The sequence below is a fragment of the Gossypium hirsutum genome, chromosome A02 (assembly GCF_007990345.1).
Source record: "Gossypium hirsutum isolate 1008001.06 chromosome A02, Gossypium_hirsutum_v2.1, whole genome shotgun sequence".
NCBI classification, from domain to species: domain Eukaryota; kingdom Viridiplantae; phylum Streptophyta; class Magnoliopsida; order Malvales; family Malvaceae; genus Gossypium; species Gossypium hirsutum.
The window spans coordinates 44,739,397-44,764,665 of NC_053425.1; the positions used below are offsets into that span (position 1 = coordinate 44,739,397).

General features: G+C 35.2%; 1 protein-coding gene across 1 annotated transcript; it reads left to right on the top strand.

Moving 5' to 3' along the window:
- The first annotated feature begins 221 nt into the window (after positions 1 to 221).
- On the top strand, positions 222 to 2,589 carry LOC107951144 (beta-carotene isomerase D27, chloroplastic). The gene is made up of 6 exons (XM_016886078.2): positions 222 to 931; positions 1,027 to 1,119; positions 1,822 to 1,883; positions 1,969 to 2,075; positions 2,166 to 2,261; positions 2,370 to 2,589. The coding sequence occupies exons 1-6, from the start codon at positions 551 to 553 to the stop codon at positions 2,417 to 2,419; spliced, it is 789 nt and encodes a 262-aa protein (XP_016741567.1). The 5' UTR covers positions 222 to 550; the 3' UTR covers positions 2,420 to 2,589.
- Positions 2,590 to 25,269: the final 22,680 nt, after the last annotated feature.

Below are 25,269 nucleotides of genomic sequence, written 5' to 3' on the forward strand. Positions count from 1 at the left end.
ATTAAATGTTGTTTTAATAATTAAAATATATTTTTAAAATTACTATTCAAAATTTTTTTTCCAAAAACTTATATTAATGGTTACTTTTGTTCAAATAATATAAATGTAGCTGGCTTGCTTGGCTTCACAAATTCCAGACACCGTGTTAACAGCAAGGCCAATCCGTGGCATCTCTTTAAGCCTCAGAAACATATCCGACCACTTCTCTATTCCTTCGTCCAAATGGGACCATCCTCTTTTTTTGTTTGGAAATTTCACTCTTAACCTTGCAAATGCATTTATTTAATTGTAACCAACATATTAAAATTATTTAGTATATGAACACCAAGGACAACAAAGGAAATAATTATTAATCTTCTCTCAGTGATGATACGTATGGCCATCGATTATTCAATGGCGGCCATGCAACCTCAGCCAACCACATAATCTTTACCTTTTTTTCTTAGTTGTTAATGAAACAGATTTGATAACTTCCAAGCAGGCAGGCAGGCTGAGCTTTTGAGTGTGCTTTCTCGAGAGAAAAAAAAACAGCAGTTAAAAGCAAAAAACCATGGTGGCTTTAGGCCTCCAAGCCACACATTTGATTGCCCCTCAAAAGTTACCAATACGTAAACAAAGAACCTTTAGCAACATTATCATCCGGTGTAGTATTGCAGAGCCGTCGGGAGAACCAGCATCATTGGGACAAAAAACTAAATACAACGATGGGTTGTTTGCCAAGGCATTTATGGGTCTTTTCGCCCGCAAGATGGAGAAGTTCGCGGCTTCACCAAAAGCTGGAACAGAACCAAAGAAAGGGGTTTTCGACTATGACTATGAGAGCTTTGTTCAGGTGTCAAAGAGAGTAATGCAAGGGAGGTCTCGGTTGCAGCAGCAACAAGTGGTCCGACAAGTGCTCTTGTCCATGCTCCCACCGGGCGCACCAGCTCAGGTGAACAACTTATTATAGTTTTAAAAATTGGAACTGTTCGGTTAGTTGTGTTTTAAAGTAATTATCATGTAACCTTGTTGTTGCTATGGATGCAGTTTAGGAAATTGTTTCCACCAACAAAGTGGGCTGCAGAGTTCAATGCTGCACTCACTGTTCCTTTCTTCTACTGGTTAGTTGGTCCATCTGAGGTAAATTTTGTTTACTCTTTGCTGTTTTGCACTTTCTTCTGTCATCTAATTGTAACCAATGTTAGTTAGATTATATTTTATTTTTTTTTACTCAAAAAAAGATAAATTAATCTTTATATATTAGATAATAAAATAAACTGGTCATTTCTCTTAAAAATTTCATCAATTTATACCATTAAAAATTAGTATGATTGATGAAAAAATCAGACAATAAGGCATGACATACCACATATACCTCATATTAACATGCAGTATCAGTTTTTAAACAATGGAAATTGACGAAATTTTTAATAGGACTAATTTACTCATTCTTTTTAATATAAGAGACAAAATGCAATTCAACCCTTGATAAAACAGACTTTATGATATTTTTACTGAATACAATTTTTATATGATTCTTTTACCAAAAATTAAAACCTAATTCGGTAGGAATTTTCTATATAAATACCAAATAAACACAATTTAAAGTTTGTGAATGGTTAATTCTACTCAATAATGTTATAATAAATGCGATTTTTGTAACAGAGGTGGTAACATTTTATTGAATTCCCTGCTCTTCAATGTAAGATAAAGCTTATACCCCTTTGATCAAAATCCTAAATGGTCATTATTCCAAGCAACATAAGCTTGCGTTTTCAACATCTAAAACTCATACTTTCACCATTTTTGCATCTCTAATTCTAACTGATAAATGTTTATTAGGTTGTGGAAGTGGAGATAAATGGAGTGAAGCAAAAAAGTGCGGTTCATATTAAGAAATGCAGGTACAGAACTTGATTCATTCATTCATATATGACTTCATGAATGCTCTTAAATCTACTTAATTCTGCAATATTTTTTTCTCTAAAGGTACCTAGAGAACAGTGGGTGTGTTGGTATGTGTGTGAATATGTGCAAAATTCCAACTCAAGATTTCTTTACCAATGAGTTCGGCCTTCCATTAACCATGATCCCAAGTATGTTCTTTCAAAATTTTGGTCTTTGCCCTGTTGAATTTTCAGCTTCATGTCGGTAATGGTTTAAAAGGTTAAATGATTGGTCCTCAGATTTTGAAGACATGAGTTGTGAAATGGTGTATGGACAAGTTCCACCATCTTTCGAGGAGGACGAAGCATCCAAGCAGCCTTGTTTTGCAGAAATATGTAAGTTAATTCCAGTTTCATTGTAGCAAAAAAAAAAAAAAAGGGCTAGGTTCTCTTATGAAGGAGCCATTAATATTATTTTTTCTTACCATTAAACACCATGCGCAGGTTCCATGGCAAACCCCAAGTCTAGTGTCTGCCACAAATTACAAGCTTGAGATCATACTTCCCTGCCTTAATTAGTTCTCTTGCAGGGAAAAGAAGTCGAGGGAAGACTACCTCATACATACATAAATACATGTATATATAGTTCAAGACTTCTTTCTTATACCCTGATAGTCTCCATTATCTTTCAACCTACATACATCTTATGCTCTCTTTTTTTTTTTTTCTTTTTGTTTTTTCTATAATTAAGAGGAAATGCAGGGAAATTTCGATAACATTATTAGATTTTTTTTATGGGTTAGGGGAGTTTAAAATCCGTGTATATATTTACCGGTTAAAGATTATTTAATTATTAGTGTTGTAGGCCAATTTTGGCCTATAAAATAACAAACCTCTTAACCCATTTTCAAACCCATACTTGGAGCCCAATAACCAAGCCCAATCAATCTAGACCTAGCCTAATATCAGAGAAAAACAAAACAAACAGTATGAAACCTTAGCCCCTAGCCACTGTCAGAGCCAGGCCACCCCCATGCCGTCTGCCACAACTGCCCTCTACACCACCAGCTCTGCAGCACCGTCGTTCACCTACAAAAGAAAAGACATTATTTATAAAATATTGAATGCTTGTAAAAAATAGGTCTATATAAGCCTAGAAATCAGTTTGTAAAAGGGGGGATGTTTTTTGAAAATAAGAATAGACATTCAAACAAAAAAAACAGAGATCGTAGCAATACCAAAGCACAAGCATAATACTAAATCAGAAGACCAAAGATCCCAAAATCGAAAAGAAAATACCTAAGGTGATTTAGTTTTCTCTATTATTTTATTTTTATTTTTTTTCGAATCTACTGATTTTTATAAATATATATATACATCATAAATATATAAAAGAAATAAATAAAAAAAGAGAAAAAATTTACCTTTTGAAATTCATGCGGTGGCCGGCGACGGCAACGATGCGGCGGAACGACGACCGGCCCTCGATCGGAGACTCTGGGCTGAGGGAGAGAACGGGAGAGCAAGGGATGAAATGAATTTTAAAAAAAAAATTGGTTTAAATAGCAAAGACGAAACGGCGCCGTTTTAATGTGTGGGTTCAGGGGCCAAAACGACGTCGTTTTGGCCTCTGACCCGAAACCCGACCCATGGGAGCCTAGGATCCGCGTGTTTTCTTATATATTGGTCTAATTACGCGCGCGGCCCTTCTGCATTTTCGGCGTTTTAAATCAAGTTTATATTTATTTAATAATTTGGCCCTGAAATTTGACCCGCTTTACAATTTAGTCCCGTTCAATGCTGTGCATTTTAGAGGCTTGGGAAAATTGCCCTTTTGGCCCCCCATTGTTTCCGCACGTTTCAAATGGGTTCTTCCTTTTATTTTATTTCTGATTTAGCCCCAAAATTCAGTTTTTTAATCTGATTTTAATCCCTTCTTCATTTATTTTCATTCCTATACTATTAAGTTGATTCTTTTTAAAAATCAATAATTATTATATTATATTTAGTATTATTTTTACTAGTAGGTTTACTATTGTATTTATTGTTATTGTTTTTTAATACTATTATTATATTCATTATTTACTACTTTATTTTAATATTATATTCATTATTATCACTATTTTCTATTATTTTAACATTTTTTATTATTTTTAAATATTAATTACTATTATATATAATAATCGTTTTTGATGTACTTTTAATATTATTATTATGTACGTATCCTTAATGTATATATATGTATATATTTGTGTAGTATTATTATTAATAGTTGTTTTTAACATTATTATTATTTCTAATATGTATTTATTATGTAAATATTCTAATGTTATATTATATATATTTCATATTATTATGTATATATGTTTCTAATATCACATTTTTTTATATTATTATGTATATATCTATATATAGGATTTTTTTGTTATTACCTTATTTTAATATTATTATTATATTATACATTTTCCTTTTCAGGTTCATTTATCTATTACTCTATTAATAATTAACTTAATTTACTTATTATTATTATTATTATTATTATTATTATTATTATTATCACTATTGTTATATTTAGTATTACTTTTATTTTCATTATAACTATTCCTATTACTAATCCTCGTATTATTACTAGTGTGTTTTGTTTTTATATTATATTATATTATTGGTTTTACTACTATTAGTATTAGTTTTAGTTTCAATTAATATCTTAACATTCATATATATATTTTTATATAACATTGTTAATAATTATTTTTAAATATCATTATTATTTTTAATACATGCATATATATATTATGTGTATATTCTATGTATATATGTTTTATATATTATTTTTAACTTTGTATCATGTATATATTTTTAATGTTATCCTTTTATATATCATATACATACTTTCAATACTATTAATGCACCATTAATACTTATTATTGTGTATATCTTTAATATATATATAGGTACATATTTATGTGACATTATTAATAGGTGTTTTCAACATTATTATTATGTATGTATGTATTATGTAAATATTTGAACATTATGCATTTTTATATATTATGTATATATATACCTTTTTAGTATTGTATTTTTATATATATCATGTATATATTTCGAATACTATATTATTTTTTTCTTACATATTATCTTATATATATTTTTAATAACTCTATATTATGTATGTATTTTTAACATTATACTATGTATATACTTTGTAATACTATTATCATGTTTATATTTAAAATATATATACGTATGTATATAGGTAACATTATTAGTGTTTTTAATATTATGTTTCCATCACTCTACTTATTATTATTATATGTTTATATATGTTCATCTCTATTTCTTGTTTAATACTATTGTTATCATGTTTAATATCGCATACATTGTTATTGTTTTTAATATTATTGTCGTAGATATTATTTGTTTCGATGTATTTCTAACTCTGTCATGTCTTTTAATTTCAATAAATAAGGCAATGTTCCGATCTAACATTAAGTCATCGATTTCATCGTTATGTTGGGTGAAATTCGTCGGCTCGTGTTAAAAAACGGAACATCCTTCTAAACCGAAAACTAGAAATTCTCATTTTTTTGATCGAATCACGATTAAATGTTTCATTGAACTCGCATTTTTGAAAATTAAGACAACACATGTTTAACGAGATACCGATTTTGGGCGTCGCGAGGGTGCTAATACCTTCCTCGTGCGTAACCGACTCCCGAACCCTATTTTTCTCTGGCTTTTGTCGTAAACCTAAACTCGGCCTTCTTTTTGTTAAAAAATAAATTTTCTTTTAAGAAAGAGGATTTATTAGGTGTCCGATCTCGCCTAAGAAAGAGGATCGGTGGCGACTCCCTTTTTTAATAAAATCAAAAGTCGGTTTTCAAATTTCCAATAAGTCACCTCAATTAGCAATAGAAAGCAAAAAAAAAAATTACGTCGCTACAACTGGCGACTCTGCTGGGGACTCATTTTTGAGAGTCGAGTCGAATTAAATGCGTGTTGTCAAAATTTTCAAAATTCCTTGTTCAAATTAATATTTAGTCGTGATCCCAAAATTGTGTTTTTGAAAAGTCATGCATTTGCATCGTGTTGTATGTATTCTTCTAACTTGTTTTATCTGGTTGTTTTTCAGCTTTAAATTTTTATGGTTTTAGTTCTGGTTTAGTTTTTAAATAAAACGTAAAGGTTTGTGAGTTTCTCCCCACACACCGTGCACTTGCATTTTTACATAACATGAGCTCTCTACCCGGGCTCCGCCCGTTTAAGTGGAAGTAAACACTATGCCTTCGTGAGTTAACTCGTCCCTCCGCACAGGCTAGTGAATACTTCCGGGTTACATACGACTTGTGCTTTCATGAGTTAACTTGTCCCTTCGTATAGGCATAAGTAAATGTAATCCCTCGAATTGAACTCGTGAGCCTGTGATGGGCTACGATCGAGGCTTCGTACTAGTCTTAGTAGACGATAGTACGAACAATTCGAGTACCTGTCTAGAACCGAAACCGCATATAGTGAACTGTATGAGCCACCTAATTAGAGCGTTGCCAAACCTCCGTCCGTTAATAGTCACCAAAATAAGTACACGGGAGAAACGCCTCTTACCTTGCGTTTCTTTTACATTTATACTTTGCAAAGGAATCGAGTCTATTGGACCAGGTAACTTAATTTGTTAGATTTTCCATAGTTTTTCTTCAATTCATATTTGTTGTGATTACTAACCAAGGTTGTTTGTCTTTATCTTTATTTTTCATTATGCATTATAGGCATCATATCAGGAGGGTGTTGATTAAAGATCAGTTGCCAAAAACGGGTTTCTAATGGAAGAGTAGATTATACAAACAACCGAGAAAAACGCTGTGGTCCAAGAATGGTCTCTAAGAACCCAGAAAGAAAAAGGGGACAATCTAATGGAAGGATGAATTCCCAACCTACCCGAGCACGTAACTGTGAACGTTCGTCAGAATAACCTTGATGACTTGACTTGGATTTGGAGACAGTGGGATTCGGACACTAGAGGCATCTTCACTGAAAGGTACGGGGATATAGCCAGCCTGATCACTATTAACATAGATGAAAGATTGATTCAGGCCATGATCAGATTCTGGGATCCGGCTTACCAGTGTTTCATTTTCAATCAAGAAGATATGACCCCAACAGTGGAAGAGTATGCTGCTTTACTTTGTATCGATAATGTGCAATTTTACAAGATTTATGTGAAGGAGCCCAAGCCGATGACTTTCAAGAAAAAGCTGGTAAAGTTGACTGGTTTGACCGACACATGGGCCGAGAAACAAATGAAGAAAAAGAATGAAATCAACTGTATTCTGTGGTTTTCCCTGTGGGATTTAGTCCTAAATCATCCCGGTATTTTGAAGAGAGTGAATCTGTTCGCTTTGGCCATTTACGGATTGGTCGTCTTCCCAAAAGTTCTGGGGCATATAGAGGTTGCAGTAGTGGACTTCTTTGAAAATTTAAAACAAGGAATCAACCCTATCCTAACTATTTTGGTTGAGACCTTCAGATCCCTAAACAGTTGTAGGAGGAAAGGGGAAGGACGCTTTATCGGATGTGCGCAATTACTTAATGTTTGGATTTTGAGCCATTTCTAGAAAGTAGAGCGCACGTTGTACCACATGTTTTTAAAAAACTTCGCCCCGTTGGAAGCTATCTTGAGAGAGAATGGCCAAAGGATGTCACCGAAGAGCATTGTGTTTCAGTTTTTCAGAACCTTCGAGTTGAAAATATAACCTGGAGAGCACCGTAGATCCGCCCTTCGGTTCTATTATACAAGGTTGGAACCCAATATTGGGTGCCACTGCTCGGATTATGGGGAGGAGTAGGTTATGCTCCGTTATTGGCCCAGAGGTAATTTTTTTCGCGACAATTCATACCCGCCACTGGAGGATTAGCACAGTCCGAATTTGCTTTCGCAGGCGATGGTTATATGAAAAGGGTCCGAGATACGGTAAAGTCTAGGAAGAAAATTCATCTGATGGAATTGGCTCTATGCGCTGATACTTTCACTCAGGATTATGATGTATGGAGAAAACAACGAGTGAATAGTCAGCAAGTCTCATCAACGAATTGTACCTTCCAGAATCTTTTCTCAGAAGAAATGCCATCCGAGTTAGAAATGGCAAGACTGGAATTTGAACGAGAAAAAGCCAAGATGTCACGGGACCTTAGTGCTCTTCAAGAGGAAAATTACCAGCTGAAGATTGATGTTCAAATTGAAAGATCCAGAGCCGAGAAAGTTCAAAAAGAAGCTGAGATCGTAAGAAATGACTTAAGAGATCTTCATTTGGAAAATAAGAAATTAAGAGGCACTATAAAGAATAGTGGTCTGAGCAAGTCATCAGCGGAATGGAAAGAAGAATTAAGCAATATCAAAGGCGGGATGGAATTCTAGAAAGGGAAAGCAAAGAAAGAAGAAGGAAAAGCTGCGCGGGCTATGTTAGAGCTAAGAAAGAAGAATGCAGAATATAAAACTGTGTCTACCGAATTAATAACTAGTCGATCTGAACGTCGAGAACTGAGAGAGAAAATACGAAAATTAAAAGAGACACTGCAAGCTCATCAACAACAGCTAGATACTCTCCTAGAGGCCTTGCAAGAAAAAAATAGTCAGTATGACAGAGATGCTCGCGCCTACGGAAGAACCCTCTATGAAAAGAACGAGAAATTGAGCTATTTGATCAATAAAATTCGTAAAGTATCCATGCACGTGGTACAACTATAAGATGAAGCCGAAGTTCTCAGTTGCCAGTTCCCCCCGAGCCGAAGATCAAACATATCAGAATTCTTAGAATGAGTGAAGAAATATAGCGATATAGCCAGAAAGTTTGTATGATGACAACAAAATGTTTTGTAAAAGACTCTTTTGATGAATGAAATGCCCAAATAGGGGCTATCTTGAAATCAACACCAAATTCTTGCATATGCATTCGTGACTAACATTCACTTGACATTTATTCATTCATTCATTCATTGCATGTACTTATCACCCTAATCATTCATTGAGGTTAAAACCGTATAATCCGCAACTGCGACACTACAAGCCTGGAATCACGTCACTCATATAGGACGCATCGACAAGTTAGAGTGATGGAGGTTGAATTTAACGAAAGGATTGAGAGGATGGAAAGTATACAAAAAGAATTACAGGAACAGTTGGCAAAGTCACAACAAGAAACCAAAGATCTAATGGTGAGATCTCGAGAAGAATCGCTCGAACAAAGGGACTAAATGGCCAAGATGATGGAAATGATGTCGGCTCTGGTAAAAGGAAAGGGACCTATGAACCCTGACATTGTAGAACCACAGTCAAAGGTTAACCTCGATCAGGATCCGCCCCATCCTCCAGGATTTACCCCACCGCACGCCCCTGCAACACAAAGAGGGTATACTCAATGGGAACCTACAGGCTTGGAGCAACGACCCGCGCCACCTACTAATCAGGGGCAAGGAATATTCGTATCGAACCTCGGAGCTAGTCCTGGTGATCCACTCATTCTAGATTTGGACGATTCAGCAGAGATAGCCAGGTTGAAAATGGATGATCATGATGTTCAGGATAAATATAGGAGTTTGGAAGAAAACTCAAAGCAATAGAAGGTACTGAAGCCTTCTCTGCATTGAGTGCCAAAGAGCTCGGTTTGGTGCCCGATCTAGTTCTGCCTCCAAAATTTAAAGTATCGGATTTCATAAAATACGATGGCACGAGATGTCCAAAGGCGCACCTTGTTATGTTTTTTCGGAAGATGACTGGTTACGTGAATGAAGATAAATTGTTAATACACTGTGTTTAGGACAGCTTAGTCAGATCGGCCCTTCGATGGTATAATCAACTTAGTAGAGAAAGAATCCGATCATGGAAAGACTTGGCATCAGCATTTTGCGAACAATACAAGCATGTATCCAACATGGTACCTGATCGACTAACTCTGCAGATGATGGAAAAGAAGCCAACGAAGACTTTTAGGCAGTACGCGTAAAGGTGGAGGGATATCTCGGCTCAAGTAGAACCCGCATTGACTAAAACTGAAATAACGGTCCTCTTCATCAACACTTTGAAAGCACCGTTTTATGATAAGTTGGTAGGAACTGCCACGAAAGACTTCGCAGATATTGTAATATCTGAGGAACTTATAGAAAATGCCATCAAAAGTGGAAGGATGGAAGGTTCCGAGGGCTCGAAAAAGGTAGCACCTGTAAAGAAAAAAGAGGCAGAAGCTTATATGGTGGGAACTGAGAATCACTATACTTCTAATCCGTATCCAACCCAGTCACGACATCGATATCGCCCACCTCCAAACTTCTATTATCCTCCCCAAAACCCTTACTATCAAGCATCACCTCATTATCCTTCTTACTCCGTCTACGCCACAAATAACCAAAGACCAGTCACTATGTTCCCACAGAATACCATTCCAGCTCAAAGCCAACCTAAAGATGAATAAAGACCGACAAGATTCAATCCTGAAAAACCTCAGTTCACCCCAATTCCCGTGTCATACAGAGAACTGTACCCAAAACTGTTGGAAAAACAATTAATATCCCCACATTATATGGCACCCTTAAAGCTTCCATACCCAAAATGGTATGATCCTAATGCCAGTTGCATGTACCACACCGGAAACCAAGGGCATTCTACAGAAAATTGTCTGGCGTTTAAAAGGAGAGTTCAAGGCCTCATTGATGCAGGCATCTTGTGATTTGATGGTACTAGCAATACAACTGGAAATTCGCTCCCTAACCATACTGAAGGGAACGTGAGCGCGGTGATCGATGAAGATAAGTGGCGAACCAAAAGCTGCGTTTCTGAAATAAAGACACCTTTACAGAAGATATAGAAGGTGATGGTTGAAAAGGGGCTATTCTGTCGCCCCTACAGAATCTTTAAAGAAGGAAGTATAAAAGGTCAATGTTTTTGTTTTTGTGACCTCCATGATATTAAAGGGCATGACATTTAGTCTTGTGAGGAATTTAGAAAGTTACTTCAAGACATGATGGACAACAAGGAGATTGGGATCTTCAACAAAGAGGTCGATGAGGGAGAAGTATGCGCTTCTGACAATCAATCATCAGGTCTCTCGTATAACGCTGATTGACCATTCGTAATTTATTACGATACAAGGAAGGAACCCGTAAAACCAAAGATGATCATTGAAGTACCATCTCATTTCCCTTACAAGGAAGATAAGGCGATACCGTGGAAATACGACATCAACATCGTCACACCTGAAGGTGAAAAATTCGAAGCCACAACTAGAGATGTTGGGGAAGTAGGCCATTTTACCCACTGTGGGCGGTGTTATTCTAAAGAGATTGAGCCGATAAAGAATAACAGTGACTGGAAGCAAAAAGGAAAGGCAGTGATGTACGAGGCTGCAGTCGAGCAGGAAACTCCACCCGTACAAGAAACTAAAGAGCCTGTGGATGAGGAGGAAGCACAGGAGTTCTTGAAATTTATCAAGCACAGTGAATACAATATGGTGGAACAATTGAATAAGCAACCAGCACGAATCTCAGTTTTATCTCTACTGTTAAATTCAGAGCCACACCGAAACGCTTTGCTGAAGGTGTTAAATCAAGCTTACGTAGCAAACAACATATCTGTTGAGAAGCTTGATAGGTGGGTGAATAATCTGAAAGCTGACAATTTCATCTCTTTTAGTGATGATGAGATACCGCCAAACTGTAGAGGCTCAGTGAAAACACTGCATATTACGACTCACTGCAAAGGCTACATAATATCGAACGTGTTCATTAATAATGGGCCGGCACTTAACGTCATGCCTTTGGCCACGCTTTCCAGAATTCCAATGGATCTGTCCTATTTAAGGCTCTGTCATTCTAGAGTAAGGGCATTCAATGAGACAAGGCGTGAAGTCATGGGAAAGATTGAGATCCCTCTAGAAGTGGGTCCCTACATTTATAATGCCGAGTTCCAGGTTATGGACATCACACCCTCGTATAACTGCCTTTTGGGAAGGCCCTGGATCCATTCTGCTAGAGCAGTTCTGTCCTCTCTCTATCAAAAAGTGAAGTTTATCATGGATGGCTGTTTGGTCACTATCGAGGGAGAAGAAGACATTGTCGCATCTATCTCTGCCGATGCACCGTACCTGGAAGTGAGCAAAGATGCAATAGAATGTTCCTTCCGATCCTTTGAATTTGTCAATGCCACTTTTGTCGCTGAGGGAAATAGAATTTCGGTGCCAAAACTGTCAAGGAATACCAAATTGGGTGTTAAGATGACTGTGGGAAGAGGAGCCCGAGCAAGGAAGGGTTTGGGAAGGTATCTACAAGGAATAGTCAGGGCTCTAAAGCCAGTGCACCACAAGGCCCGATACGGTTTGGGGTTCCAGCCAGACATACGACAGAGAAGGAAATAGTTGCAGAAAGATCAAGAAAGATGGATTGCAAGAGTCTTAGGTTGAGAATTAGAATGGGAGCCCATAACGTACCCTCCTTTGTCAAAAACATTTACATCTGTAGGAATGATATACCCCGGGCAAGATAATCCACGAAGCATGTTGTTATTAATTGAAAGGGGTCTTCAGAATGTCAATATAAATGTCATTGACAAAGGAAGTGATGCAATTAAAGATGTTTCAATGATATGCCCTTGTCCTCCTGGATTTGTTTTGAACAATTAGACTGCTGTGGATCTCCTTGTAGTTTCTAAGTCTTCTCCAGAGTAATGCTCAATGTTAACACTCTTCTTTTTGTGTGCCCCTAAGTAATAGTAGGGATTCTTTTGTAAGAGCTTATGTTTTGCTCTTTATCATTTAAATGAACATTAATGAAGATGCATTTTGTCATGGTCTTTACATTCTCATTAACTTCATAATTTTTCCCTCTGCTCACAGCCTGTCATTGCATATATCTCACGTCATACCATGCTTGTTGGTCCTAATACTTTGATGCTCCTCTATAGTTTTCTTTTCCATTCAATTTTTAGGTGCTCAGATATCAACGATATGAACCAACCTGTTACAAATCTTGAAATCGATATCGAGAAGGCTATTTGTTTAGGAGAGTTCGAAGCTGAGGAAAATATTAAAGACTATGTCTCGTCTCTTGATTTACTAAAAATGGTAGAACAAGAAGATAAACAGATTCTACCTCATCAAGAATCTGTCGAGATAGTAAACTTGGGAAATGAAGAAAATAGGCAAGAAGTGAAGATTAGGACCTCCATTTCGAAAAACACCAAACGTGATTTGATCGCTTTGCTTCATGAGTACAAAGATGTGTTTGCATGGTCATATCAAGACATGCCAAGATTGGATAAGGATGTAGTGGTCCATAGACTCCCACTGAAACCAGAATGTAAACCCATTCAATATAAGCTAAGACGAATAAGACCTGAAATGCTGTTGAAGATAAAAGAAGAAGTCAAGAAACAATTCTATGCTGGCTTCCTACAAGTCTCCAAATACCCACAATGGGTAGCTAACATAGTCTCAGTACTGAAGAAAGATGGCAAGGTGCGAATGTGTGTGGATTATCACGATCTGAATCGAGCAAGTCCTAAAGATAATTTTCCTTTGCCACACATCGATACATTGGTGGATAACACCGCCGAACATTCATTATTTTCGTTCATGGATGGATTCTTGGGTTATAATCAGATAAAGATGGCTCCTAAGAATATGGAGAAAACTACTTTCGTAACGATGTGGGGAACGTTTTGTTATAAGGTGATGCTGTTCGGGTTAAAGAACGCTGGGGCAACATATTAGAGGGCCATGGTGATGTTGTTTCATGACATGTGCACAAAGAAATAGAAGTCTAAGTTGATGATATGATCGCCAAATCCAAGGGGGAAAGAGAGCATGTTGGGAACCTCAAGAAGTTGTTCGAAAGACTGAGAAAGTTCCAGCTAAAGCTTAATCCAGCCAAGTGTACGTTTGGGGCTACCTCGGGAAAATTGCTAGGTTTCATCGTCAACGAGAGAGCTATTGAAGTTGATCTAGATAAGATAAAGGCCATAAAGAACTACCACTTCCGTGCACGCAAAAAGAAGTAAGGGGATTTTTAGGGAGGTTAAACTACATCGCTCGGTTCATTACTCAACTTACCAATCAGTGTGACCCAATTTTTCGACTCATTCGAAAACATAATCCGGGAGAATGGAACGAAGAATGCCAAGTGGCTTTTGACAAGATAAAACAGTATTTGTCTAGTCCCCCGATGCTGGTACCGCCAACTCCAGGAAGACCGTTAATGTTGTACTTGACTGTGTTTGAAAATTCAATGGGTTGCGTACTGGGGCAACATAATGAGTCAGGAAAAAGAGACAAAGCAATTTACTATCTCAGCAAAAAGTTCACAGAATATGAAGCAAAGTACTCTTCCATTGAAAAGTTCTGTTGCATTTTGGTTTGGGTAGTTCGGAGGCTTAGGCAATATATGTTGTATCATACGACATGGTTAATTTCAAAGCTGGACCCAATAAAGTACATGATGGAATCACTTGCACTTTCAGGAAGAATGGTACGATGGCAGATCTTACTATCGGAGTACGACATCGTCTATGTGAGTCAAAAGTCAATAAAAGGAAGCGCAATAGCGAACTTCTTAGCAACTCGAACAACGGATGAATATGAGCTATTGAGATTTGATTTCCCGGATGAAGACTTGATGTGCTTACATGAAAAAAAAATGAGTCATCAAAAGAGAAGTCATGGAAGATGAGCTTTGATGGTGCATCGAACGTATTGAGGCATGAGATTGGAGCAGTCTTAGTATCACCAAAGGGGAACCATTATCCGTTCACTGCTAGGCTGAATTTCTTCTGTACCAATAACATAGCAGAATATGAAGCCTGTATTATGGGACTTCGTGCAGCTATTGAACGAAACATCAAAATCTTAAAGGTGTACGGGGACTCAGCGTTGGTGATATACCAAATCCGTAGAGATTGGGAAGTGAGGGATTCGAAATTAGTCAAATACAGCGATCTAGTGGCAGGACTAATCAAAGAATTCAAAGAAACAACTTTTAATTACTTCCCACGAGAAGAAAACCAATTGGCTGATGCCCTAGCCACTTTGGCTTTAATGTTCAAAGCGAACAGAGAAACAGAGATAATGCCTCTTCAAATGAGCATATATGAAGTCCCTGCACATTGTTTCAACATTGAAAAAGAGCCAGATAGACGGCCATGGTTCCATGATGTCTTAGAATATATCAAGAACCAAAGGTATCCCGAACAAGTAAATGGGAACGACAAAAGAACAATCAGAAGAATGGCAGCGGAATTTGTTCTTGATGGGGACATCCTGTACAAAAGAGGAAAAGATCAGGTGCTTTTGATATGCGTGGATACTGTTAAAGCCAGAAAAATACTTGAAGATGTCCATGAGGGAATCTGTAAGACACATGCCAATGGTTTCACTATGGCCAGGAAGATTATGAGACTCGGTTACTACTAGTTGACCATGGAAAGCGACTGTATTAGTTTCGTAAGAAAATGCCACAAATGCCAAATTTACGGCGATAAAATTCATGCAGCCCCTTCGCCCCTTCATGTCATGACTTTTCTGTGGCCTTTTTCTATGTGGGGCATGGATGTTATAGGGCCAATTTCCCCAAAAGCTTCTAATGGACACCGGTTCATTTTTGTGGTTATTGATTACTTCACAAAATAGATAGAAGCCACTTCGTTTGCCAATGTGACGAAGACTACAGTTTGCAGGTTTTTGAAAAAAGAAATTATTTGTCGATATGGTTTGCCTGAAAGAATCATTTCAGATAACACATTGAATCTGAACAACAAGATGATGAAAGAAGTGTATGAGTAATTTCGAATAAAGCATCATAACTCATCACCCTATCGCCCGAAAATGAACGGAGCTGTTGAAGCAGCCAACAAGAATATTAAAAAAATTATTGGGAAAATGACCAAGACATAAAGACTGGCACGAGAAGTTACCATTTGCTTTGTATGCATATCGCACATTTGTACGAACATCTACGGGAGCAACTCCTTTCTCTCTGGTCTATGGAATGGAAGTTGTGTTACCTATCAAAGTTGAGATCCCTTCTCTACGAGTCTTAATAGAGTCGAAATTAGAGGAAGCAGAATGGGTTCGAGTTCGGTATAACCAGTTAAACTTATCGAAGAAAAACGTTTAAAGGCAATTTGTCACGGACAGATGTACCAGAATAGAATGACTGCGGCCTATGACAATGAAGTACGACCAAGAGAATTCCACGAAGGAGAATTCGTGCTGAGAAAGATTCTCCCAATACAAAAAGACTTCCGAGGAAAATGGGCACCAAATTGGGAAAGACCATACGTCGTAAAGAAGGCATTCTCGGGTGAAGCTTTGATTCTCACTGAGATGGATGGGAAGGAGTTACCTAATCCAGTGAATTCAGATGCTGTGAAGAAATATTATGCCTAAAAAAAAGGATCAAGGTGAAAACCTGAAAAGGGTGTATTGATTAACACAAAAGATTAAGATGAAAACCTGAAAGGGCGTTCTAATGAAGCAAGCACTGGCTTAAAAAGCAAGGCTTTTTGAACGATGGGTCAAACAGCGAGATGTGCTGAGAAAGATTCTCCCAATACAAAAAGACTTCCGAGGAAAATGGGCACCAAATTGGGAAGGACCATACGTCGTAAAGAAGGCATTCTCGGGTGGAACTTTGATTCTCACTGAGATGGATGGGAAGGAGTTACCTAATCTAGTGAATTCAGATGCTGTGAAGAAATATTATGCCTAAAAAAAGGATCAAGGTGAAAACCCAAAAAGGACGTCTTGATTAACACAAAAGATTAGGATGAAAACCCGAAAGGGCGTTTTAATGAAGCAAGCACTGGCTTAAAAAGCAAGGCATTTTGAACGGTGGGTCAAACAGCGAGACCACAGTATTTGAAGCATTTCTAAAAGCTCAAAATCTTTTACGCAAGAAGCCATGCTCGAAAAGATTCTTGATTGAGGAACGTGGAAGAGTTCATGCGTTAAGTATTTAGAGCATTTGTATCCGTTGAATGCGATCCATTTTCTCTTTATGACACTTTTTTTACTATCATTGGTTAACTTTCTTCGTTTGCTACATTTGAAATAAATAAATGTGAGGTACCCTTTTTTGTCCCTACCTGACCATTTTCATGCCTCTCATTATGTGGTTTATTTACATGATAAATAGTGAAATGACATACTCTAAACAAAAGAAATGTTAAGCATTACCCGGATAAGAATTTGATAAATACAAGAACCTCAAAGCAAGGACAAAGTTCAACCAGGGGCAAAAGAGTGATATCTGAGAAACGTAGATTACTCGTGAAGCTTAAGGACGAGTACAAGGCCTAAAGAGAAAGTCAAAAGCCAAAGTAATGAATGCAGATCATAAAAAAAAATCGTGACGAAAAAGGACATACGACAAACATGCCTAAGGCGCATAGCATAATCATGTAGGCATAAAGGCATTTAAGATAAACATGTGCATATCGTGATAACATCATGTATGACACATACAGGTACTCCAGTAGAGCAAGAGGATGTGATGATAGCTGTACTGAATCCAAGGAAAAGACACCTGAGTTTCACCAGATGATAGGTTTTGGTATTGGGATGTTTTTATTTCTGTTCTCAAATTTCAGCCCATATTGCGAGAGATGAGTTGAGCCTCGGGACACGCTGAGGTATTTTCAATTTCTGCTTTTCAATTTATGTGTTTTAAAAATCAACTCATATTGCGAGAGGTGAGTTGAGCCTTGGGACACGCTAAGGTATTTTCAATTTCTGCTTTTCAATTTAGGTGTTTTAAAAATCAACTCATATTACGAGAGATGAGTTGAGCCTCGGGTCACACACCGAGGTATTTCAATTTCTATTTTCAAAAAAAAAATCAACTCATACTACGAGAGGTGAGTTGAGCCTTGGGATGCGCTGAGGTATTTTTAGTCTCTATTTTTCAAACAAATCAACTCATATTACGAGAGATGAGCTGAGCTTCAGATCACGCACTGAGGTATTTTTAATTTATGTTTTTCAAAAAAATCAACTCATTGAGCCTTGGGTCACATGTCGAGGTATTTTCAAATTCTGTTTTTCAAATTCTGTTTTCAAAAATCAACTCATATTGCGAGAGGTGAGTTGAGCCTGGCTCACGTGTTGAGCTATTTTCAAATTTTTGTTTTTAATGTCTGTTTTAAAGAGTCAACTCATATTGCGAAAAGTGAGTTGAGCTCAGGATCACATGCCGAGTAAAGAATAAAGATTGGAGCTAATTGAAGACACTAGATTTTGTCTCCCTGAAGTTGCAGTAGAGCTGATCGAGGATATCAGATCTTGCCTTTCTAAAGTTGCAGAAGAGAAGACTACAAACCTTATCTCATTGAAGCGGTAGAAGAGCAGATTGAAGTTGTAGATCTTATCTTTCTAAAGTTACAGTGAAGCAGATCGAAGCCACAAATCTCATATCCTTAAAGTTACATTGGAGTAGATTGAAGCTACAAGGCATAGGCCAGAAGATGCAATGGATCGAACCAAAGCTACAAGATGAGGTGGACTGAAAGGAGACTACCTGAACAAGAAGAGCACCAAAGAAGTCAATACTTGGCAAGATTGGGCAAAATTGGCCTTTCTTTATGTCTTTGCTCTATTCTCGTTACACGACAATGAGCAAAGAGGGGCAGCTGTTGTAGGCCAATTTTGGCCTATAAAATAACAAACCCCTTAACCCATTTTCAAACCGATACTCGGAGCCCAATAACCAAGCCCGATCAATCTAGACCTAGCCCAACATCAGAGAAAAACAAAACAAACAGTATGAAACCCTAGCCCCTAGCCAATGCCAGAGCCAGGCCACCCCCATGTCGTCTGCCACAATTGCCCTCTACGCCACCAACTCTGCAGCACCGCCGTTCACCTGCAAAAGAAAAGACATTATTCATAAAATATTGAATGCTTGCAAAAAATAGGTCTATATAAGCCTAGAAATCAGTTTGTAAAAGGGGGGATATTTTTTGAAAATAAGAATAGACATTCAAACAAAAAAAACAGAGATCGTAGCAATACCAAAGCACAAGCATAATACTAAATCAGAAGACCAAAGATCCCAAAATCGAAAAGAAAATACCTAAGGTGATTTAGTTTTCTCTATTATTTTATTTTTATTTTTTTTCGAATCTACTATTTTATATATATATATGCATCATAAATATATGAAATAAATAAATAAATAAAAGAGAAAAAAAATTTACCTTTTGGAATTCACGCGGTGGCTGGCGACGGCAACGGTGAAGCGGAACGACGACCGGCAAGGCGATCGAAGACTCTGGGCTGAGGGAGAGAAGGGGAGAGTAAATGTTTGTTTTTTTTTGAAGCAATGGATGAAATGAATTTTTTAAAAAAATTTGGTTTTCAAAGACGAAACGGCGCCGTTTTAATGTGTGGGTTCAGGGGCCAAAACGACGTCGTTTTGGCCTCTGACCAGAAACCCGACCCAAGGGAGCCTAGGATCCGCGTGTTTTCTTGTATATTGGTCTAATTGCGCGCACAGCCCTTCCGCATTTTCGGCGTTTTAAATCAAGTTTATATTTATTTAATAATTTGGCCCTTAAATTTGACCCGCTTTACAATTTAGTCCCGTTCAATGCTGTGCGTTTTAGAAGCTTGGGAAAATTGCCCTTTTGGCCCCCCACTGCTTCCCGCGCGTTTCAAATGGGTTCTTCCTTTTATTTTATTTCTGATTTAGCCCCAAAATTCAGTTTTTTAATCTGATTTTAATCCCTTCTTCATTTATTTTCATTCCTATACTATTAAGTTGATTCTTTTTAAAAATCAATAATTATTATATTATATTTAGTATTATTTTTACTAGTAGGTTTACTATTGTATTTATTGTTATTGTTTTTTAATACTATTATTATATTCATTATTTACTACTTTATTTTAATATTATATTCATTATTATCACTATTTTCTATTATTTTAACATTTTTTATTATTTTTAAATATTAATTACTATTATATATAATAATCGTTTTTGATGTACTTTTAATATTATTATTATGTACGTATCTTTAATGTATATATATGTATATATTTGTGTAGTATTATTATTAATAGTTGTTTTTAACATTATTATTATTTCTAATATGTATTTATTATGTAAATATTCTAATGTTATATTATATATATTTCATATTATTATGTATATATGTTTCTAATATCACATTTTTTTATATTATTATGTATATATCTATATATAGGATTTTTTTGTTATTACCTTATTTTAATATTATTATTATATTATACATTTTCCTTTTCAGGTTCATTTATCTATTACTCTATTAATAATTAACTTAATTTACTTATTATTATTATTATTATTATTATTATTATTATTATTATTATCACTATTGTTATATTTAGTATTACTTTTATTTTCATTATAACTATTCCTATTACTAATCCTCGTATTATTACTAGTGTGTTTTGTTTTTATATTATATTATATTATTGGTTTTACTACTATTAGTATTAGTTTTAGTTTCAATTAATATCTTAACATTCATATATATATTTTTATATAACATTGTTAATAATTATTTTTAAATATCATTATTATTTTTAATACATGCATATATATATTATGTGTATATTCTATGTATATATGTTTTATATATTATTTTTAACTTTGTATCATGTATATATTTTTAATGTTATCCTTTTATATATCATATACATACTTTCAATACTATTAATGCACCATTAATACTTATTATTGTGTATATCTTTAATATATATATAGGTACATATTTATGTGACATTATTAATAGGTGCTTTCAACATTATTATTATGTATGTATGTATTATGTAAATATTTGAACATTATGCATTTTTATATATTATGTATATATATACCTTTTTAGTATTGTATTTTTATATATATCATGTATATATTTCGAATACTATATTATTTTTTTCTTACATATTATCTTATATATATTTTTAATAACTCTATATTATGTATGTATTTTTAGCATTATACTATGTATATACTTTGTAATACTATTATCATGTTTATATTTAAAATATATATACGTATGTATATAGGTAACATTATTAGTGTTTTTAATATTATGTTTCCATCACTTTACTTATTATTATTATATGTTTATATATGTTCGTCTCTATTTCTTGTTTAATACTATTGTTATCATGTTTAATATCGCATACATTGTTATTGTTTTTAATATTATTGTCGTAGATATTATTTGTTTCGATGTATTTCTAACTCTGTCATGTCTTTTAATTTCAATAAATAAGTCAATGTTTCGATCTAACATCAAGTCATCGATTTCATAACTATGTTGGATGAAATTCGTCGGCTCGTGTTAAAAAACGGAACACCCTTCTAAACCGAAAACTAGAAATTCTTATTTTTTTGATCGAATCACAATTAAATGTTACATTGAACTCGCATTTTTGAAAATTAAGACAACACATGTTTAACTAGATACCGATTTTGGACGTCGTGAGGGTGCTAATACCTTCCTTGTGCGTAACCGACTCCCGAACCCTATTTTCCTCTGGCTTTTGTTGTAGACCTAAACTCGGCCTTCTTTTTGTTAAAAAAATAAATTTTCTTTTAAGAAAGAGGATTTATTAGGTGTCCGATCTCGCCTAAGAAAGAGGATCGGTGGCGACTCCCTTTTTTAATAAAATCAAAAGTCGGTTTTCAAATTTCCAATAAATCACCTCAATTAGTGATAGAAAGCAAAAAAAAAAATTTGCGTCGCTACAATTAGAATGTTTTGTCTACCGTGTTTTATAATTTTTTATAGAATTTAATTACAATTAGAAATAATAAAAACTTACAATAATTAGATTCTTTAAAATATTAGAATTAATAATTTTTGAAAAAAATAAAATTTTAAATTAGAAAACTAAGTTTAAAAATATATGAATAGATTATATTCAGTTTGAATATCAAAATTTTATATTATTATTAATAACTCGAATTTCAGTGAAGATGTCAAATAGAATTAAAATCAAAGTGAATTTAAACAATAAATATTTTTGAGATTATATTTATACACATCATAAATTAATATCGAATAATAAATCTAATAATTAAATCTGTAAGATCTAAATTCATAAAAAGAAATCCTTATATCATAATATCCTTCTATTTATTTTATTATGGTTAAAGTTAAAATTTTATCTCTCGCTTTTCATGATTTCGTTGAAGAAATTTGTACTACGTCAGATTTGGGCCTATGTGAACTGCAAATCAATGGTGTGATGGGATTAAGGCCATAGGGCCCAACAACTTCAATTTGTCATATTTTTTCATAAAATTGAGACTTAGCCACATCTACCTAACGAGCACAATTTTATAAAATGGTAAAGCATAATAATATTCATTCAATCATTCCATTTGTTTTATTTTAGTTACTTAAATATTAGTTTTTTATTTTAATCATTCAACTTTTTAAAAATAAATATTTTAGTCATTTTCTCATTAGTTGTTTAACAGAACTCTAATATGGGTTTTGTTTTATTGGCCTAATAACAAATTTAGCCCTCTAATGTTTACACATTTTACCAATTTGATCTTAAATCTAAAAAATTCAATAAATTTAACGGAACTTCTTTTGTGTGTTTTTTTTTGGTGAGAAAGACAAACAAATTATATTAAATAGTCATAATCAGAAAATTTGAAACTCTAGCAATTTCAACAATCACTGCTACCTCTTCTGGAATTTTTGCAAATAATTTCAAAGCTGAATTTCTCTCTGAAACCATTTTGGCTAGACTGCCCACAATTTGATTTCTCTCTCTGGGATATGCTTGATCTCCCACTACTCTATAGCTTGTAAAATCATATGGATCTTGCTAACAAAGGACGAATTTAATTCAATCATGCGGATGTCTTCAAGAGCTTTGACCACCTCCGAATTGTCAATATGAATGAACACCTTTTTGCACCCCTTCCTTTGAAAAGGTTAGGCCATATAAAATTCCCTACAATTCAACATAAAAAATTGAACAAAATCCCAAGTATTGATTGTATCCATCGATCCATTGCCCATCTTGCATATACGCCACCCCTCCAACAGCAACCCACATTGCATTCAACTTAACAGCACCTTCAGTAAATAAATAAATCCAAATACATGTCGGATCAGGATTTTGATCGAGTTTGCGTTATCCAAAAGAGTCTTGTTTAAGCATTCTAAAGTATTGTTTGGCCCAACTTATCAAAGACTTGATGGTTTCAACAGAATTCCATGAAATATTTTAAAAGTTATAGAGATTCCTATTTTTCCATATGTGTCAAGAGGTTAAGCCGAATATATTAAACCAGGGAACCCTCACATTAGAAAACCACATTGAAGAGCCCAAATTTGTTTCCATCCACTCAAAGAGATTACCATAAAAGAAATTGTTTTGTAGATTAGTAGGGACAATGTCTAGCCATATTTCCTCAGCAGTTGGACAATCCCTGAGGACATGGATTAAATCTTCAACTCCATGCTGACACAACGAACAAGAGCCAGTTTGTGCGATGCCTCTACGTACTCTTTCCACATTAGTTAGAAAATGTTGTTTAAAAACAAGCTATAAGAAAATCCAAACACGTTGAGGTCCCTAAAACTTCCAAATAATCTTCCACCACCTCTCATTTTCATTTCAAGAGTTTTGACGGAGCGTTTTGTAGGCGCTCTTAATGGAAAAGGATACTTCTAAAAAATTCTATCATTACCTACTGAAGGATGAAGGGGAGGAATACTTACAATTTTTTTAACAATATCTTCAAGCAGCCACACCAGAAAAAAGTCTAAGTTCCACGACCCATCAATTGCAACCATGTTACTTTATAGACAATCCAACACAAGATTATTCTAAGAAGGCACATAGCTTATTAATAGACTTAAGTTCAGAATCTAAAGGTCTTTCTAGCATCTAATAGAGTCCCCAACCCCAACAAACTAACATAAGTTTTCACATAGCAAAGGCCAAACCTTAACATGAGCTTTCCATATAGCTGAACATCTTTCTCACGTAAGGCTTTCAGGCAGCATTTCCTTCATCTCGTATTTCGATCTTAGAACTTGGACCCATAAAGCATCAACCTTCGAAACAAATATTAAAACCCGACTTTGGTAAAAAAAGAAGAATTTTAATCCTCTAGATGTAGAAATCTTAGACCACCACAAGTACGAGGTTGACAGATGGAATCCCAATCAACCAAGGAAACTTTTCTCCCACCATTAGAAGAGCCCCAGACAAATTGACGTACCAATCGTTCAATTTCTTTGCAAACACCTTTAGGGATTTGCATAGACTGCATGAAATAATTTGGGATAGAAAGGAGGATTGATTGAGTAAGGGTAACTCTACCTGACATTGAAAGTTGCTTAGCATCCCAATTGTTTAGTTTGCTTCACACCTTTTTCCACTACAAAACTCATAGTAGAGCAAGTGACCCTATTGTGAAAAAGGGGTATACCCAAATAAGTATCAAGATTACTCACTTTTTGAAAGCCAAGAGTACGATTGAAAATATCGCTTAGATCCTCCTCCACACCTCTTGAGAATTACATAATTATTTTCCGGTTGTTGACCCGATGCCTTAAGATATTATAGAAGTTATCCAGAATTTCCTTGAGGACCAAACCATGTTTCAAATCTGCCTTAGCAAAAAGAACCAAATCATCTGCAAAAAATAAATGTGATAATGGATATCCCAAACCACTAGATAGTTTGATAGGGCACCATTTATCACTAGAAATAGCCAAATGTATGCTATGTCCAAACCACTCCATGCATAACACGAACAAGTAAGGTGATAATGGTATCCCTGTCTAACCCCCCTAGCAGGCTAGAACTTTGACGTTGGAACCCTATTCCACAATATTTGCATGGTGGAGCTTGATATGGCTGACATGATAACTCTTCTAAGATAAAACGGAATACCAGCTGCTTGAAGAGACAAATCAATGAAATCTCAACTTAGCCTATCATAAGCTTTTTCTAGGTCAATTTTAATTGCCATCCATCTTTTGTTTTTGGGCTTCATAGAATGAATGACCTCTTAGGCTATAAGAATATTATTTGAGATGTTTCTGCCAGCAATAAACCCAGCCTGCTCTTGGCCAATGATTTTAGGGAATATCACTCTAAATCTATTGGCAATAATCTTCATAATCAATTTATATAAAACTGAGCAGAAACTGATAGGTCTATTGTGTAATTTGATCTTTCCTTTTTCGCACTTATACTTTTTATTTTGGGTTTTGAAGGTTAGTTTTAAATAATGAGATAAGGTAAAAATTTATTATCTTGGATTTTTGGGTATTTCTATTTTTGGTATATTTCTAATGAAAATTAGTTGATAGGTTTTTTTTAGCTTTTTAGGTGAA